Source organism: Mobula hypostoma, chromosome 13 (assembly GCF_963921235.1).
Source record: "Mobula hypostoma chromosome 13, sMobHyp1.1, whole genome shotgun sequence".
NCBI classification, from domain to species: Eukaryota; Metazoa; Chordata; class Chondrichthyes; order Myliobatiformes; family Myliobatidae; genus Mobula; species Mobula hypostoma.
In genome coordinates this window covers 57,919,584-57,936,915 of record NC_086109.1, presented here as the reverse complement: position 1 = coordinate 57,936,915, position 17,332 = coordinate 57,919,584, and the positions used below count along the sequence as shown (strand labels likewise).

The 17,332-nt window shown below is 40.4% G+C and overlaps 1 protein-coding gene across 4 annotated transcripts in view; it reads right to left on the bottom strand.

Moving 5' to 3' along the window:
- The window catches only part of mindy2 (MINDY lysine 48 deubiquitinase 2), a 104,191-nt gene that overhangs the window by 75,134 nt on the left and 11,725 nt on the right, over positions 1-17,332 (bottom strand). For all 4 annotated transcript variants that reach the window (XM_063065748.1, XM_063065746.1, XM_063065747.1 and 1 more), the window contains exon 3: positions 689-753. In XM_063065748.1, the coding sequence (XP_062921818.1) occupies positions 689-753 (65 nt within the window). The remainder of the gene's footprint in view (positions 1-688; positions 754-17,332) is intronic.

Here is a 17,332-nt window from a genome sequence, read left to right as displayed (position 1 = left end):
TACGCGTAAGCGGCAGCAAGCAACGATCCCTCCTCCTCCCACCAGCAAAAAAAACACGCATCAGTACCATCACGAGCCCAAGCGTGAGCTAAACAATAGCAAAGACCAAAGTTACCCCAAAAGCTTCGCATTTCATCCGAAATTCGGCAATCCACAGGTTCTTTCTCTCTCTGGCAAGGGAGAGGGAGGTATCCCCTATTTTCAGCTACTTTCTCAATTAGTTTTTGCTCTTTAAGAATTTTCCCAAATAAGCAACGTCCTTGATTAACCCTTGGCCTAATTAACTGGAATCCACTGTATTAAACTCACTGTATTCCAACAAATACACTAACTTACAATAATCTCTCCAAGTGACCTTTTGCTCTAGTCTCAGCCTACAACTAATTTGCCATGGGCTGTGGAGTTCAAAGGTATTACACCATTCCCATCCTCTGATAATTCAACAAATGCACAAGTGATTTTTTTAATTCAATATACCCAAACTGAAACAATTATACGTCTTAACACTAAATAGTTAAATCATAGAAAGAATGGTTGATCAAATAATTTGTGAATAAAATCTATGATTCTTTTTCCTTTGAGAGCATTTTTGAAATGCAGGACAAATATTACAATGTTGCTATTTGGGTTTTTTAAGATCCTTTTTAAGATTCCACCTTGTAAAAAAATACAGTCAACGGATTAGTACCTGCTCATAGTTCAGTCTCTGAGCATCTGTGATTTCTTTTGGCTTTGCATCTAGAATATAATCACCTAAGAAAAAAGAAAAAAAAATCTTCAGTGTTCATTAATAACCACTTTCATATTTTACATCAATTAGGCTCAGGCACTTAATCATTTCTAACTACAATTCCTGAGTTCTATCTTTTCTTCCTCAATCTATTTAAACATTAATAATAACCATTGGTTGATAAAGAAACCAATGGCACTATGAAGTACAAGAGACTGGAGTAACGTGTACGATTATCACATTGTCTACCAATATAACTGAAACGATTCAATAATTTTCAGAATTAATCATAAAGCCTATGAAGAGAATTACCAAAATAAATAGTGTAGTGGCAAACTCCAACAAACCAATGCCACTGCTGGTGACCCCCATGGATTGTTATCCTTGTATAACACGCCATTCAATCAATCCAATAATATTGCTTTTTTTTTAAAAAATCGAAGAAATATATTCGATCCTTTTATTAGCAACTAGCAAAACAAAATCTTGAAGTGATGCAATTAAGCATAACTAAGTGTAAATAAGCGTTCAACAGAAGATATGACATCTGTCAGTCCCCAATTCCAAGTGCTTTGTTGTAATTATACAACAAAGTTGTGTATTTATAAGCACAAATACATAACTTATTCCCTTTGCTTTTACCACAGCCCCACTCACGAGACTAGTTACTGTAATACACATGCAACTCTTAGGTTCAGCCAGCACGTGTCTGTTTAGGGGAAGAGAGCCTCTGGCCCAGCCAAACTAAGAAATCTCGTTTGTGTGGATGCTGAGTGATGTATTGCCCGGTTACAAATCCAAACCACAAAATATCAGACAGTACACCATATGCAATTAAATGACTGAACTTTATAGATCTTAATCTGACTATAGGGTTAGGAAAGAAAATAAAAAGAAAAAGGGCCCATCTTAATGAAACAGTTTAATGTGCACGCTGGAGCTCACGAATTCAGCCAGTCGTTCCCCATTGACCTCCTCCGAGCATCGCTGACCTTCAGACCCTCGCTCCTCATCCACTACGCCCAGCGGTCTACCAACTCTCTCCACTCACATCTTCTCTCTTCATCTTTCACCAACAAAAGACCGCGAAATCTCTGCTCCCAGACCCACAAGAAAGAACAACATCCCTCTCAATGGCTGGTACACATTCCAAAGCCCCCATCATCTCTAGTCATAACCCAAACATTGCTGCTACAGAGAAACCATTAGCTTAGTTGTGAAACATTACAGAGAGGTTATTACATTAGCAGTGAAACCTTACAGCACATTACACAAATAACAAACATGCAACATGGAATATTATACAGATAGAAAACCTGCATGGCTCCTACATTTCAGCCCCCTAATTATCATAACAACAACTACACACTACCAAAACACAGGAGACACGAAGTCTTAACGTTCACACATGTCCTCTTTCCAGTAAGTGGTCTATCCTGGATTGTGATCTTCTCTCGACAAACCAGCTTGCTCATCTTGACTGCATTCTGGGAAAACTGTTTTGAATCACCGCTGCCAAAACTCATCCAGGTGCAAAACTGAAATCCTGTTAACTGTCAGCTCTGGCTGAGTGTAGTCTCTTCTACCACCATGGTCTCCTTTCAATGGTCTATTAACAGTCACTTGCAATGGCTCTAATGCTTTACACACATTCAGCAGCTCAATTTCTAGCAAATGAATATGCTTCAGGTGAGACCAATCCTGAAGATCTCTCTGATGAGGAATGTTCCCTTTGTGGACGGGCACACATTCCTGCGTATAGATGTTTGGCAGGTCACAATAGTCTTCACTATCTAAGCCTGCCACTTTCAATCCTCAAACAACATTGCTACTCACAACCTTCTCTCGACCCATGGTGTGGAAGAGAATGCGTATTCTTTTACCTGACAGGTTGAGCTTGTCCAGTTCAATTCAATTTTAATTGTCATTCAACCATACATGAATACAGCCAAATGAGACAGTGTTACTCTGGGGTCAAAGTGCAAAACACAATACCAACAGTCACACACAGCACAAATCACACATAGCACGTATAAGACAGAAAGATACAGTCACCCAAGTCCAAACTCGAGCCATCCAACACTGCCAAAATCTGCAGACGACCACAACAGAGCTTGCTTTCTGCAGAGTGAATACCGCGCCACACCGCCCCCGATGGCATTGGCCCTGATGCCTCTCCTTGGCAGCTGTAAACAGGCAATGCTGCAGCTTGAGGCCTAGTCATGAGGCTCACTGTGCAGAACCCTGCTGTACTTCTTTGATCTAGGAAAACACAAGTAACCACTGTCTTGTTACCCTTCATAAATCCACCTGAACTGGAATTAAAGGAAGTTTACAATCATGTTCGCCAGCCCCTGTAAGGCCATTAGATACCAGGGCACTACTCACTAATAAGCTTGATTCTTTCATGGCTTGTTTCGAATCTGTACCCTTTTCTTCAGAGTGAATATGAAGTATGCTGGGATGCTTGCTACTGCATACCTTAGCGGAAAGACGCTTCCAGCAATCCTTGTTAATGTGTCCTGTACACAAACAACCAAAGCAAACACCATTTTCTTTTAGGAAGGCAATCTTCTCCTTATGAACTTTTTTCTCCACTTGAGCACAAATCCAAGTACGTTCACCCTGGCAGAACAGACAAACCTTTTAATTAGTTCCAGGCTCAGTTTTAGCTTTACTTTTCACAGTACCCACAGTAGTAGCAAAGTCGTTTCCTTTAGCTTTAAAATGAATTTCTGGCTTAATATTGTTCACACCTTTGCTTACTGCAGGTGGTGTAGTATGACATATATCAGGTGTATAGAAATTCTCACTTGTTTTTCAATAAACTCGACTAGGTCAGTGAAAGTAGCCTCCCTGTTGTGATTGTCTGGTAACTCACAGGCAAACCATCTCTATTTTTCCTTAAGCATACAAGGCAACTTCTTTACAACAATTGATGTAATAATAGGCATGTCTAGCTCTCGCATATATCGAACATCTCCCATTGCATTACAACAACCTCTAAGGAAAAGACTGTAGTCTTGAAGAGCTTTCACATCTTCTGATTCGCTATGTGCCAAAACCAGCCTTTACCATGTAGGCTGAAGTAATTTCGTGCTCATTTCCAAAATGTTCCTGTAGTAAAGCTTTGGCCTTGAGATATCCTTGCTCCAGGTTGGCTTGCTGGCAACTTTTGACAAGCTCCCTAGGGTAACCTCCAGTAAACTGTTCGAGAAAACAGAGACAGCCATATTAATTATCAGACTTGCCTTCAATGTTACCCATGAAAGCCCTCATAAATGAATGACACTGCAATGGATCGCCATCGAAGATTTGAATCTCTTTTTTAGGCAGAGATGCAATGAGTTGTTGTTGCATCACTAAGCTTGTTATTTCCTTCTGCGCCCTTATGGCCTCCAGCTGATTATTTGAACTATTATCATCTGAAAAACAAGTGTCACCATGCTGTAAATTAATGTTCTCAGTAGCACTTTGTGTTATTGGATATAGCATAGGTTCAGAGTGCCTCCCTGGTGCAGGCTGAGAGTGAACATCCTGAACTACCTCTTGGAGTCCAAACTGTGGTTCATAGACATGTGTTCCTCAAATGTATCCACACTGACATCAAGTATGCTGGATTTTCTCTGTGCCGTGTCAGCATAGGAAATCACACCTGCCGGAGCATGTTTACACCCAAATGAACCCCCTAGTACTTTGGTCATCTTGGATGCAATTTCTTCCTGCAATTTAAACTGCTCCTTTCTTCTCTGAAGCTGCTCCTCCTGCTCTTCTTTCTCTTTCAATAATTGTTACCATGCAAATAATGCAGCTAAATTAGCCTTCATTTTAATGCATACAGGCATGGTATCAGACACACAGGATAACCTGCCAGCAATAGAATCTGCTGCACGCAGTCTTCTGGTTGTACGTCATCTTGAAAATCATCAGTTTTATATGTAGTCATAGCATGTTCTGTGGCTTTAGACACATTTTCATTTCCTCCAGCAACGTGACCTTAACATCACATTTGTTTCAAGCATTGCTCAGCCTCTGTTGTGACTGTATTAATAAGAGTATCAATATTTGCATAGCTTTCAGTTTGTTTATCTTGTTCTGAGATAGGCATTAAAAATAATCGCAAGTTTTGTTGCTTAGCAACATCTTCATGAAGATTTTTTTCAATGGCCCAAATGAGACTGGACTCACGAAACATCTTGTTGTTCTTCTGGTAGCAGGAAACTTCTAATTAATGGTATTAAATAATTAATCTTCTTAACAATTTTATTGTAGTTCTTTCAAACATTGTCAATTCTAGTTGCCAAAGCTGTCCCAGCAAGTTTAATCCCTCTTTTAGTGTAGACTTCAAGGTCACTGCTTCCAGCTTGACTCATGCTATATTTCAAATTGGACATTCACTTCAGATGTCAACATCTAAGTATCAGTGTTACAACAGAACCAACCAATGAACTCTTAGGCAAACACCACACTGTAGAACTCATAGTCCGCAATGACCATCCCAAACCCTAACACACAGCATGAATCAACAAAAGGTTGTTTCTTGCGACAAGATGCCCCTTGCTGCAGAACTTCTAATTTTGAAGACATGCTTGAATGCTAATGTTCATTTGGTATAACTGTAGAAATTTTTTGACGACAAAATGTAATAGCCAATTCTAACAAACTAATGTAGCTGCTGGCGACCCCCACTGATTGTTATCCTTGCATGACTGCCCTCTAATCAATCTAATAATAATGTTCAAGAAGTTGAAGAAATGTATTTGATCCTTTATTAGCAACTAGAAAAACAATCCAGAAGTGATACAATTAAGGTAAGCACAAGTGGTCAACAAAAGAATGTAACACCTGTCGGTCCCCAGCTCCAAACTGCCTAGGACAAAGCATAAATATGAAACTTATTCCCTTCGCTTTTACCACGCCCCTACTCACATGACTAGTTACCAGAATACACATACATTTTTGTGCAACACAGAATACAATGCAGATAGAATACAGATGCATGGTTCCTATAGTTAGCCTCACTGCAAAAGTTTAGTTAATACCATATCTTGACAAAATAAAACACAAAATTCCAATATAGTGCTGTAGCTCTTAAGCTAAAAAGAAACATGAAGACACAATGCAGGTTGGGGGACTGCTTTCTCAAGCACTTTCACTACATCCACAAAAAGCAGGATTCCTGGTGGCCAACCATTTTTAATCCTTTCCAATAATGATTAATTTCCATAGATACTGTCTGACCTACTGAATTCCTCTAGTATTTTGTGTTTTGTTGTGGATTTCCAGCATCTGCAGAATCTCTTGTACTCTGAACTTGTTTATAAAACAAAAGGGAGAAACAGTGAATGTCAAAGTGAACACAAGGAAATCTGCAGATGCTGGAAATTCAAGCAACACACACAAAAAATGCTGGTGAACGCAGCAGGCCAGGTAGCATCTATAGGAAGAGGTACAGTCGACATTTCGGGCCGAGACCCTTCGTCAGGACTAACCTGACAAAAGTGATCTATTTTTGGGATACAAGCAATTTTTTTTAATATTGTAGTGTTCTATTATTTTCCACATATAGATTAAATTTAAAATTTTAAAGACATTCATTAGACATCAGATAAAAATACAGTAATTTCCATGATACGATCCTGTAAAAGAGTATTAAAAATCAACTGCAGACTCTACCATACAGTATCACAACCCTACCAAAACTACTGTTCTGAAGAAAACAAAGCAAATTACACTCAGTGGCTGCTTTATTAGGTATACCTACTCATTAATGAAAATATCTAATAAGCCTATCATGTGGCAGCAACATAATGCAGAATCATGCAGGTATAGTTGATAAAGTTGAAGGAAATTGGGAGATTCTCAGATTCCTGTAAATAATGGGTTAAGTACCAACTATGTCTGTGTATTTTGTGGGTGACTGCAGTGTATTTGAATAATGTCTCACAGCTGCTTCTTTGGAGCAAGATAAGGGTTAAAGTTCATACAGATCCACATAAGATGTCTCCTGATTTTTCACACCTTTTGGTTTCGATGAAAAGCGGTACCTGATGGAAATTAGAACATTCCTTTCTTAATTAAAGCATAAATTGGTGGATGTTCTTAGCTTTGTTATTAAGTTTTGGCTCCAACAAACCAGGTAGGACATTCCTTTCTTTAATTAAAGCGGCTGAAGTGTCTATCAAACTGATTGTTCTTTTGTATTGGTGGTCTTATAAATTGCAACAGTTCTGGAAGGCGAACAGTGAACTTGTTGAACCGCCAGAGGGATGAGAATGCTTCTCCCCTGATGCCGGGACCAAGTTCGCTCGCCGGCTGACCGCAAAGAAATAAACTGGTGAAAAGATAAGTAACTATCTTTTTGTGCTGTCATTATTTGATCCGGCAAATTTACATTTACATAGTCAAGAGGTTCAATTGTTGTTCAGACCCAACAACAGAAATGGGGAAGAAATGTGACCTGAGTGACTTTGACTATGGAATAATTGTTGGTGTCAGACCGGGTGCTTTGAATACTCAGAAAATGCTGATCTTCTGGGACTTTCACGCACAAGTTTCTAGAGTTTACACAGAAAGGTGCACAAACAAAAAATATCCAGTGAGCAGCAGTTCAGTGGGTGAAAAATCCTTGTTACTGGATAGAAGTCAGAGGAGAATGACCAGATTGCTCTAAGCTGACAGAAAGGTGACAGTATCTCAAATAACCATGTATTTAGAACATGGTGTGCAGAAAAGTTTCCCTGAATACATACTTCAAACCTTGAAGAGGATGGGCTACAGCACAACATACATCGTGGCCACTTTATTAGGTAAAGGTGTTATCTAGTAAAGTGGCCAGAGTGTCTATAACTGATAGAAAATTGGGGCTTTTAACTATTGCCTTCACTCTCTGCAATTTAATCTTTTTTTCCCATCATAAAGCTACAAACTCATTTCATTTTGTGTCATTATCTAAAACCAAAACACACATCCCAAGTAAACTCAAATCTAACAAGCAGAGGATCAGTTTCAAACAATATCTACAAACGAGGCAAACTTTGAAAACTCCACAAACTGCACCACAAGAATTATGTCAAGTATCCTTTTCATTCTTTAATCACAGTCCTCAATAATTAATATAGGCCATCGGGGTGTTTTACTCATCAAAGAGCAACAAACATGAATGTTCAGGAATTCAATGTTTTTTTGCACTTGGTACAGATCAGAAATTGCCTCTCACCCACAACAAAAGAACAGTTCAGTGTTTTAAGCAGCAGCCATTCAGCGATAGGAAGCATGAGAGACGTAGCTCACTCAGGATCGCCGAATGAGTACGAGGTATCAATTTGCAATAGTTTTGTGCTTTGAGCAGTGGTCAATCAGTAATTGGGATCGACTGGCAAGAACAAATTAAAATAAAGCAGGGGCAAGTGGAGTGGCCATTGTTGTGGCAGAGATTTTGAGGCTTTACCTCTTCAAGACTTCAGCAAGAAGAGGCTTGAGTGAGAGGAGGTGAAAAGGCTGTAGGTAGTGTTTTCCTCCAGTTATTATTATTTTCCTTTATATTTGATCAGTTAGAACAGTGGCATCCTCTTCTGTTGAATGCTTCGAGGAATGTGGGATGGTAGGGCGACATCCAGTGTCCCTGACAAATAGAATCAGAATCATTGGCATGTGTCATGAAACATGTTAAGTTAGTAGCAGCAATGCTGTAATAGGTGATTTTTAACTTCCCACATATTGACTGGGACTCCCATACTGTAAAAGGACTAGATGGGATAGAGTTTGGAAAATGTGTTTAGGAAAGTATCCTTATCAGTACATACATGTCCCAATGAGAGTGCATGAGATACTTGATCTGCTATTAGCGAATGAAACAGGGCAGGTGATAGAAGTTTATATAGAACATTTTTGCATTTAGTAATCACAATGACATTAGCTTTAAAGTAAATGTGCAAAAAGATGGGTCTGGTCCGCAGGTTGAGATTCTAAATTGGAGAAAGGCCAGTTCTGATGGTATCAAAAATAATCTGGCAAGTGTGGATTGGGACAGGCTATTTATGCCAAATGTAAACACAAAATACTCTGCAGATGCTGGGGTCAAAGCAACACTCACAACATGCTGGAGGAACTCAGCAGGTCGGGCGGCATCCGTGGAAACGATCAGTCAACGTTTCGGGCCCGAACCCTTCGTCAGGACTGAAGATGGAAGGGGCAGAGGCCTTCAGTCCTGACGAAGGGTTCGGGCCCGAAACACTGACTGATCGTTTCCATGGATGCTGCCTGACCTGCTGAGTTCCTCCAGCGTGTTGTGAGTGTTACTATTTGTGCCAAAGATGCAATGGTAAGTGGGAGGCCTTCAAAAGTGACATTTTGAGAGAACAAAGCTTGAATGTGCCTGTAATAATAAAAGGTAAAGTTAGCAGGTTTCGGGAACCTCAGTTTTGAAGAAATATTGGGGCCTTGGTTAAGAAAAAAAAAGGAGATGCATAGTAGTATAGGCAGGTAGGAACAAATAAGGTGCTTATGGGGTACAAGAAAATACTTAAAAGAAATCAGGAATACTAAAAGGAGGCATGAGATGTCCTTAGCAGATGAGGCAAAGGACTGCAAGGGACAAAACTGGTCCTCTGAAGATCAGAATGGTAATCCGTGTATGGAGCCAAAAGAGATGGGGGAAATCTTAAATGAATTTTTTGCATCTGGATTTACACAGGCAACAGACACAGACTCTATAGAATTGAGGCAAAATGGTATAAACTTCATAGACCCAATATAGATTACAGACGAGAAGGTGTTTGCTGTCCTGAGGCAAATCAAGGTAGATAAGGGGCTGGCAAGATGTTTCCTCAGACCCGCTGGGAGGCAAGTGCAGAAATTGCAGGGGCCCGAGTAGAGATATTTAAATCCATCTTAGTGCAGATCAGGTACCGGAAGATAGGAGGATAGTTAATGTTATTCTGATGTTTAAGACTCTAAAAATAAACTAAGAAATTATAGGCCAGTAAGCCTGACATCACTTTGAGTACTGTGCTCAATTCTGGTCGCCTCACTACAGGAAGGACGTGGAAACCATAGAAAGGGTGCAGAGGAGATTTACAAGGATGTTGCCTGTATTGGGGAGCATACCTTATGAGAACAGGTTGAGTGAACTCAGTCTCTTCTCCTTGGAGCGACAGAGGATGAGAGGTGTACAAGATAATGAGAGGCTATAGTTCATTAGGAGTTTGAGGAGACCCAGTATGTCACCAAAGACTCTAACAAATTTTTAAAGATGTACTGTGGAGAGCATTACAACTGGTTGCATCACCATCTGGTATGGAGGGGCTTCTGCAAAGAATCAGAAAAAGTTGCATAGTATTGCAAACTCAGCCAGCTCCATTGTGGGTACTAACATCCCCAGCATCAAGAATATCTTCAAAAGGCAATGCCTGAAAAAGGCAACATCCATCATTAAGGACCCCCATCATTCAGAATGCGCCCTTTTTTCATTGTTACCATCAAAAAAGGGTATACGAGTCTGAAGACACTCAAAGTTTCATGACAACTTCTTCCCTTCTGCCACCAACTTTCTGAACAATGAACCAATCCATGAAAACTGTCCTTTTTATTTTGCTTTCTTTTTCCACTACGTATTTAATTTTCTAAATATGTCTTACTGCAATTTAGAGTTTTTAAAAAATGTATTGCATTGTACTGCTGCTGAAAAACAACAAATTTCATGACATATGCCAGAGATATTAAATCTAATTCTGATTCCAGTGGCTCTAACATCAACCATCGTGAAGTGTTCAAGAGGCTGGTCATGGCGTTTATCAACTCCAGCTTTCTGACCCATTACAATTTGCCTACTGACGCCTACAGTGTCACCCATTCCCCGGCCTTAGAGCATCTGGACAGTAAACAGACCCATGTCAGACTGTTGTTTATTGACTGACTGTTCTGCCTTCAATACTAATATTCCAAGAAAACTCATCACCAATCCTTGGACTCTGGAAGTTGACCAGCAGATCACAATCTGTAAATATGAGCAGCAACAGCTCGCCATGGTTATTCTTAACAATGTTGCCCCACAATTGCATCCTCGGCCCCCTACTCTATTTCCACACACTCATGACTGCATGGCCAAATTCTGCTCTAACTCCATCTACAAATTTGCAGATGATACCGCCATAGAGGACTACATTTCAAGTAATAATGTCAGAGACACAGCTTGGAAACATGGTATCATGACAAAATTCTTGCCCACAATGCCAACAAAAGAACTGGTGGTGACTTCAAAAAGGGGTTAGTGCACATGCTCCTGTTTACATCAATAGTGTTGAGTTTGAAAGGATTGAAAGCTTCAAGTCCCTAGGCATGAACATTCACCCAATAGTCTGTCCTGGTCCAGCCACAGTACAGTTGGTATCTCAAATGAGCTGCCAGGGGTGGTTATTGTGGTGGCAGGAACAGTAAAAACATTTAAGAGGCATCTGGACAGGTACCTAAATGAGCAGGGTATACAGGGATATGTAATTCATGGAGGAAATTGGGCCTAATTTAGACAGGCATGATGGTCAGCATAGATGCAGTGGACTGATGTACAATACTGCTCTCTAAAATCCTGTTCCACAATAAATATATCACAAATTCAATTCAATCATGAATTACTGATTTGCTAATGCACTTTAATCTGTTACTTAAAATGTGTTTTTTTTTTAAATCAATTTTCAAAATTTTACATCAAAAATCCCATCTATACACTTTGCTCACTGTTATGTGACACTTTGACAATAGATGCATTTACTTGTTCTAAGGTTAGCAGGAAGGAGCTTAAGAATGAAATTAGGAGACCCAGAAGCGGCGATGAGAAGGCCTCGGCGAGCAGGATTAAGGAAAATCCCGAGGCACTCTACAAGTATGTGAAGAGCAAGAGGATAAAACCTCAGAGAATAGGACCAATCAAGTGTGACAGTGGAAAACTGTGTATGGAACCGGAGACAGCAGAGGTACTTAATGAATACTTTGCTTCAGTATTCACTACAGAAATCGATCTTGGCAATTGTACTTACAGTGGATTGAAAAGCTTCAGCATATAGACATTAAGAAAGAGGATGTGCAGGAGCTTTTGGAAAGCATCAAGTTGGATAAGTCTTCATGAATGGACGAGAGATACCCCAGGATACGGTGGGAGGTCAAGGGAGGGGATTGCTGAGCCTCTGGCAATGATCTTCACATCATAAATAGGGACAGGAGAGGTTCCGGAGGATTGGAGGGCTGCAGATGATGTTCCCTTATTCAAGGAAGGGAGTAGAGATTGCCCAGGAAATTATAGATCAGTGAGTCTTACTTCAGTGGTAGGTAAGTTGATGGAGAAGATCCTGAGAGGCAGGATTTATGAACATTTGGAGAGGCATAATATGATTAGGAATAGTCAGCACAGCTTTGTCAAAGGCAGGTCGTGCCTTACGGGCCTGACTGAATTTTTTTAGGGTGTGACTAAACACATTGATGAAGGAAGAGCAGTAGATGCAGTGTATATGGATTTCAGCAAGGCATTTGATAAGGTACCCCATGCAAGGCTTGTTGAGAAAGTAAAGAGGTATGGGATCCAAGGGGACCTTGCTTTGTGGATCCAGAATTGGCTTGCCCACAGAAGGCAAACAGTGGTTGTAGACAGGTCATATTCTGCACGGAGGTCGGTGACCAGTGGTGTGCCTCAAGGATCTGTTCTGAGACCCCTTCGCTGCGTGATTTTTTATAAATGACCTGAATGAGGAAGTGGAGGAATGGGTTAGTAAATTTGCTGATGACATAAAGGTTGGGGGTGTTGTGGATAATGTAGAGGGCTATCAGAGGTTACAGCAGGACATCAATAGGATGCAGAACTGAGCTGAGAAGTGGCAGATGGAGTTCAACCCAGATGAGTGTGAGGTGGTTCATTTTGGTAGGTCAAATATGATGGCAGAATATAGTATTAATGGTAAGACTCTTGGCAGTGTGGAGGATGAGAGGGATCTTGGGGTCCGAGTCCATAGGACACTAAAAGCTGCTGCACAGGTTGACTCTGGTTAAGAAGACATATGGTGCATTGGTCTTCATCAACACTGACATTGAGTTTAAGAGCTGAGAGGTAATGTTACAGCTAAATAGGACCCTGGTCAGACCCCACTTGGAGTACTGTGCTCAGTTCTGGTCACCTCACTGCAGGAAGGATGTGGAAATTAGAGAAAGGGTGCAAAGGAGATTTACAAGGATGTTGCCTGGATTGGGGAGCATGCCTTATGAGAATAGGTTGAGTGACCTCGGCCTTTTCTCCTTGGAGCGGCAGCCGATGAGAGATGACCTGACTGAGGTGTATAAGATGATGAGAGGCATTGATTGTGTGGATAGTCAGAGGCTTTTTCCCAGGGCTGAAATGGCTAGCATGAGAGAGCACAGTTTTAAGGTGCTTGGAAGTAGGTACAGAGGAGATGTCAGTGGTAAGTTTTTTTATGCAGAGAGTGGTGAGTGCATGCAATGGGCTGCCGGCGATGGTGGGGGAGTCGGATACGATAGGTCTTTTAAGAGACTCCTGGATAGGTACATGGAGCTTAGAAAAATAGAGGGCTATGAGTAACCCTAGGTCATTTCTAAAGTTAAGTACGTGTTCGGCACAGTAATGTGGGCCAAAAGGGCCTGCGGTTTTCTATTTTCTATCTATTCACTCCGGAAGAAAAAATTTTCGAATAAACTTAATAAAATGAAACACTGCAAACAAATGCCTCCACTGCAATTTATCATGTCTTCATCCTAAAGGACCAAGAGGCAGCATGGAGGGATAGACAGAAAGACAGATAGAATAAGGTATGATGAAGTTCCAATTTCTGCAGAAGCAGAGACAGCTGCATTTGTAGGCACTTGGAAAGAGAGAGATGAAGGGAATTTCTGAAAGAAAAAAGGCATATCCTAACTGAGCAGACTTAAATCTAAGATGACTGTTAAGCTCTTACTTTATTAGTGATAATTTTTCAAAACTCTTTAGATTCTGGACTAGTTCCTGAGGATTAGATGGTGGCTAATGTAACACCGCTTTTTAAAAAAGGAGGGAGAGAGAAACCGGGGAATTATAGACCGGTTAGCCTAACATCGGTGGTGGAGAAAATGCTAGTCAGTTATCAAAGATGTGATAACAGCACATTTGGAAAGTGGTGAAATCATCGGACAAAGTCAGCATGGATTTGCGAAAGGAAAATCATATCTGACGAATCTCATAGAATTTTTTGAGGATGTAACTAGTAGAGTGGATAGGGGAGAACCAGTGGATGTGGTATATTTGGATTTTCAAAAGGCTTTTGACAAGGTCCCACACAGGAGATTAGTGTGCAAACTTAAAGCACACGGTATTGGGGGTATGGTATTGATGTGGATAGAGAATTGGTTGGCAGACAGGAAGCAAAGAGTGGGAATAAACGGGTCCCCTAATCTGAGGAAAGACATTCTTGCCATAAAGGGAGTACAAAGAAGGTTCACCAGATTAATTCCTGGGATGGCAGGACTTTCATATGATGAAAGACTGGATCAACTAGGCTTATACTCATTGGAATTTAGAAGATTGAGGGGGGATCTTATTGAAACGTATAAAATCCTAAAGGGATTGGACAGGCTAGATGCAGGAAGATTGTTCCCGATGTTGGGGAAGTCCAGAACGAGGTGTCACAGTTTAAGGATAAAGGGGAAGCTTTTTAGGACTGAGATGAGGAAAAACTTCTTCACACAGAGAGTGGTGAATCTATGGAATTCTCTGCCACAGGAAACAGTTGAGGCCAGTTCATTGGCTATATTTAAGAGGGAGTTAGATATGGCCCTTGTGGCTAAAGGGATCAGGGGGTATGGGGGTATGGAGGTTCAGGGTTCTGAGTTGGATGATCAGCCATGATCATACTGAATGGCGGTGCAGGCTCGAAGGGCCAAATGGCCTACTCCTGCACCTATTTTCTATGTTTCTGTGTTATTCCCACTGCTGCCTTAAAGGAGCTTGTATGTTCTCCCCATAACCACAGGGTTTCCTCCCACAGTCCAAAGATGTACCAGTTGGTAGTTGAATTGGTTATTGTCCTGCGAATAGGCTGTTAAATTGGTGGGTTGCAGGACTACAAGGCCTATTCCGCGTGATATCTTAATAATAAATAAATGTCTCCTTCAGTAAAGAGTTTAAAGTTCCTGAATAAAATCACTGATCATGTTTATTAGAGACCATTGGGTCATGGTGCACAACATACAGTCTGCACAGCTTGCCCTCACACTTCAAATGACACTGGGCCTGAGTCTAAACTGTAGGGTACCTATTTATTTTATCTAATGACTAGAACTGTCTACTTATGGTTATAACAGGTGTCTGCTGAACAATCCTATGATTCTTCTCTCTAGTGCCTCACCAGAGAAAAAGCCCAGGCTAAAGATGCCAAAGCTTTTTACTATAACTTGAATAAAAATGACCTATATTTCAGTGCTTGAACTTGAATTCCTTGAATTTTGGGACTCAATGTCAAAACAAGTATGTCCTGACAAAGATATGATAACATTGTGCATTAAATAAATAACATGCCAAGCCACTTTAGCGGACAGCTGAAGGTCAACGGCGCTGATGAGATGGCAATCAAGCAAGTCAGATCAAGTTAAAGCCGTCTGTTTCCCATCGCTGAAACAACAACCTACAACCTCACATTTTAGTTCTCCTTAAGATTCAGATCTCTGGACCAAGTTTAAATTCTCATACTGCCATTTCATATTCATTTTTCTGCATTAAATATTTAGGCCCACAGATTACTAAATCAGTAATTTGATTCAAACATTGCATCTTGCTTTTGACTGAATCAAGTCTTTAGCTTATTATTTCATGTAAATGTAGCACTGAATTATAATAATTAATAGAAAGGTGGACAAGATCACTTCAGGAGTCACTTCAAATCATGGCAAAGTCAGCATTCTCCTATCACAATGTACACCCATAAATAATGACGCACTGTTAATCTAAAGCAGTGGATTTGTACCATCTTATGCCTTTCGTAAACTTCTGCTGGCTTCATTAGTTAAAGCTCTGCTGACATAGGTATTAGGCTTTCATTATTATTCCTGAAGTGTTCTTACAAGAAATCACATTTGGAGATTCTAGATTTTTCTATGCAAATCTTCAAAGGTTTCTGTGCAGATCTGTTAAATTTTAAGTCAAGAAATAGGTTGTATTTTGCTTTGCAAATGCTTAGAAAATTTCAGCATAATTTTCAACATTTTATAAAATGAACAAGGTTCTAATTCACAAGACAAATGAGTGGCAATAGTCAATGGAATTATTTAACTCCTGAGCAGCGTGAGAGGTTGAAGTGATCTGCTGTTTTAAACACTTCATTGCATATACTACAGAGGACAAATTTTGACTTTGTGGTAATTAAATTATTCTAGATAATTAAAGTTGATCCAATGTGTGGGGATTTTATAGCTCTGGTCTCATCAGAATGGCTTTGATAACATTTCAAGAAAGAATCTGCATCCTCTGTCAAACTTTTTCACCATTGTTAATCATGCCAAAGCTTTGCAGAATGCAAAGCCATTACCTGGATTTAGCACCTGTCTTTATAAAATACAACTGCATGGTATTCTATCAAAACATTTGGTTTTATGGTTGAAAGTTCATGGTCAAACACTGTCTTTCATTATATCTTACCAATCTCTTCTACTCATCACCTATATCTCACTGTTTTATTAAGAATCACAGTCGACATTAATAAGTTTCCTTTAGATCACATAGTCAATAACCATTATCTTCTTTCTCAGCAATGCAGTGACAGAACCTCAATGTTCTGCGCTACATTGACAACTGCTTTGGTGCTGCCTCATGTACTCATGCTGAGCTCGTCAATTTCATCAACTTCACTTCCAACTTCCCCCCAGCTCTTAAATTCACAGCCCATTTTTGACACCTCTCTCCCCTTTCTCAATCTGTCTCCATCTCTGGAGACAAACTGTCTACCAATACTTTTATAAACCTACCGACTCTCTTACCTATCTTGACTGTGTTTCTTTCCACCCTCTCACCTGTAAAAACGCCATTCTCTTTTCTCAGTTCCTTAATCTCTACCACATCTGTTCCCAGGATGAGGCTTTCCTTTGCAGAACATCAGAGGTAAATCTCCTTCTTCAAAGAACGGGGATTCCCTTCCTCCACCGTTGATGATGCCCTCACCCACATCTCCTCCATTTTCCGGACATCCGCCCTCAACCCATCTTCCCACTACCTTAACAGGCATAGAGTTTCTCTTTCCTTACCTACCATGCCATGAGTCTCCGCATTCAGCATACCTCTGCTCCATCCACAATAAACAGTATTTCCCCATGGCCAACTATTTTAATTCCAATCCCATTCTAACATGTTGATCCAAGGCCTCCTCTACTGCCACAATGAGACCACTCTCAGGTTGAAGGAACAACACCTCATATGCTACCTGGGTAGTCTCCAACCTGATGGCATGAACATTTATTTCTCCAACTTCGGGTAAATTTTCCCCCTTCTCTTTCCCTCTTCTTCCACTCTGGCTCACGTCTTATGTTTTCTGTTCTCTTCTTACCTACCTATTAGCTTACCCCAGTGTCCCTCCTCCTTTC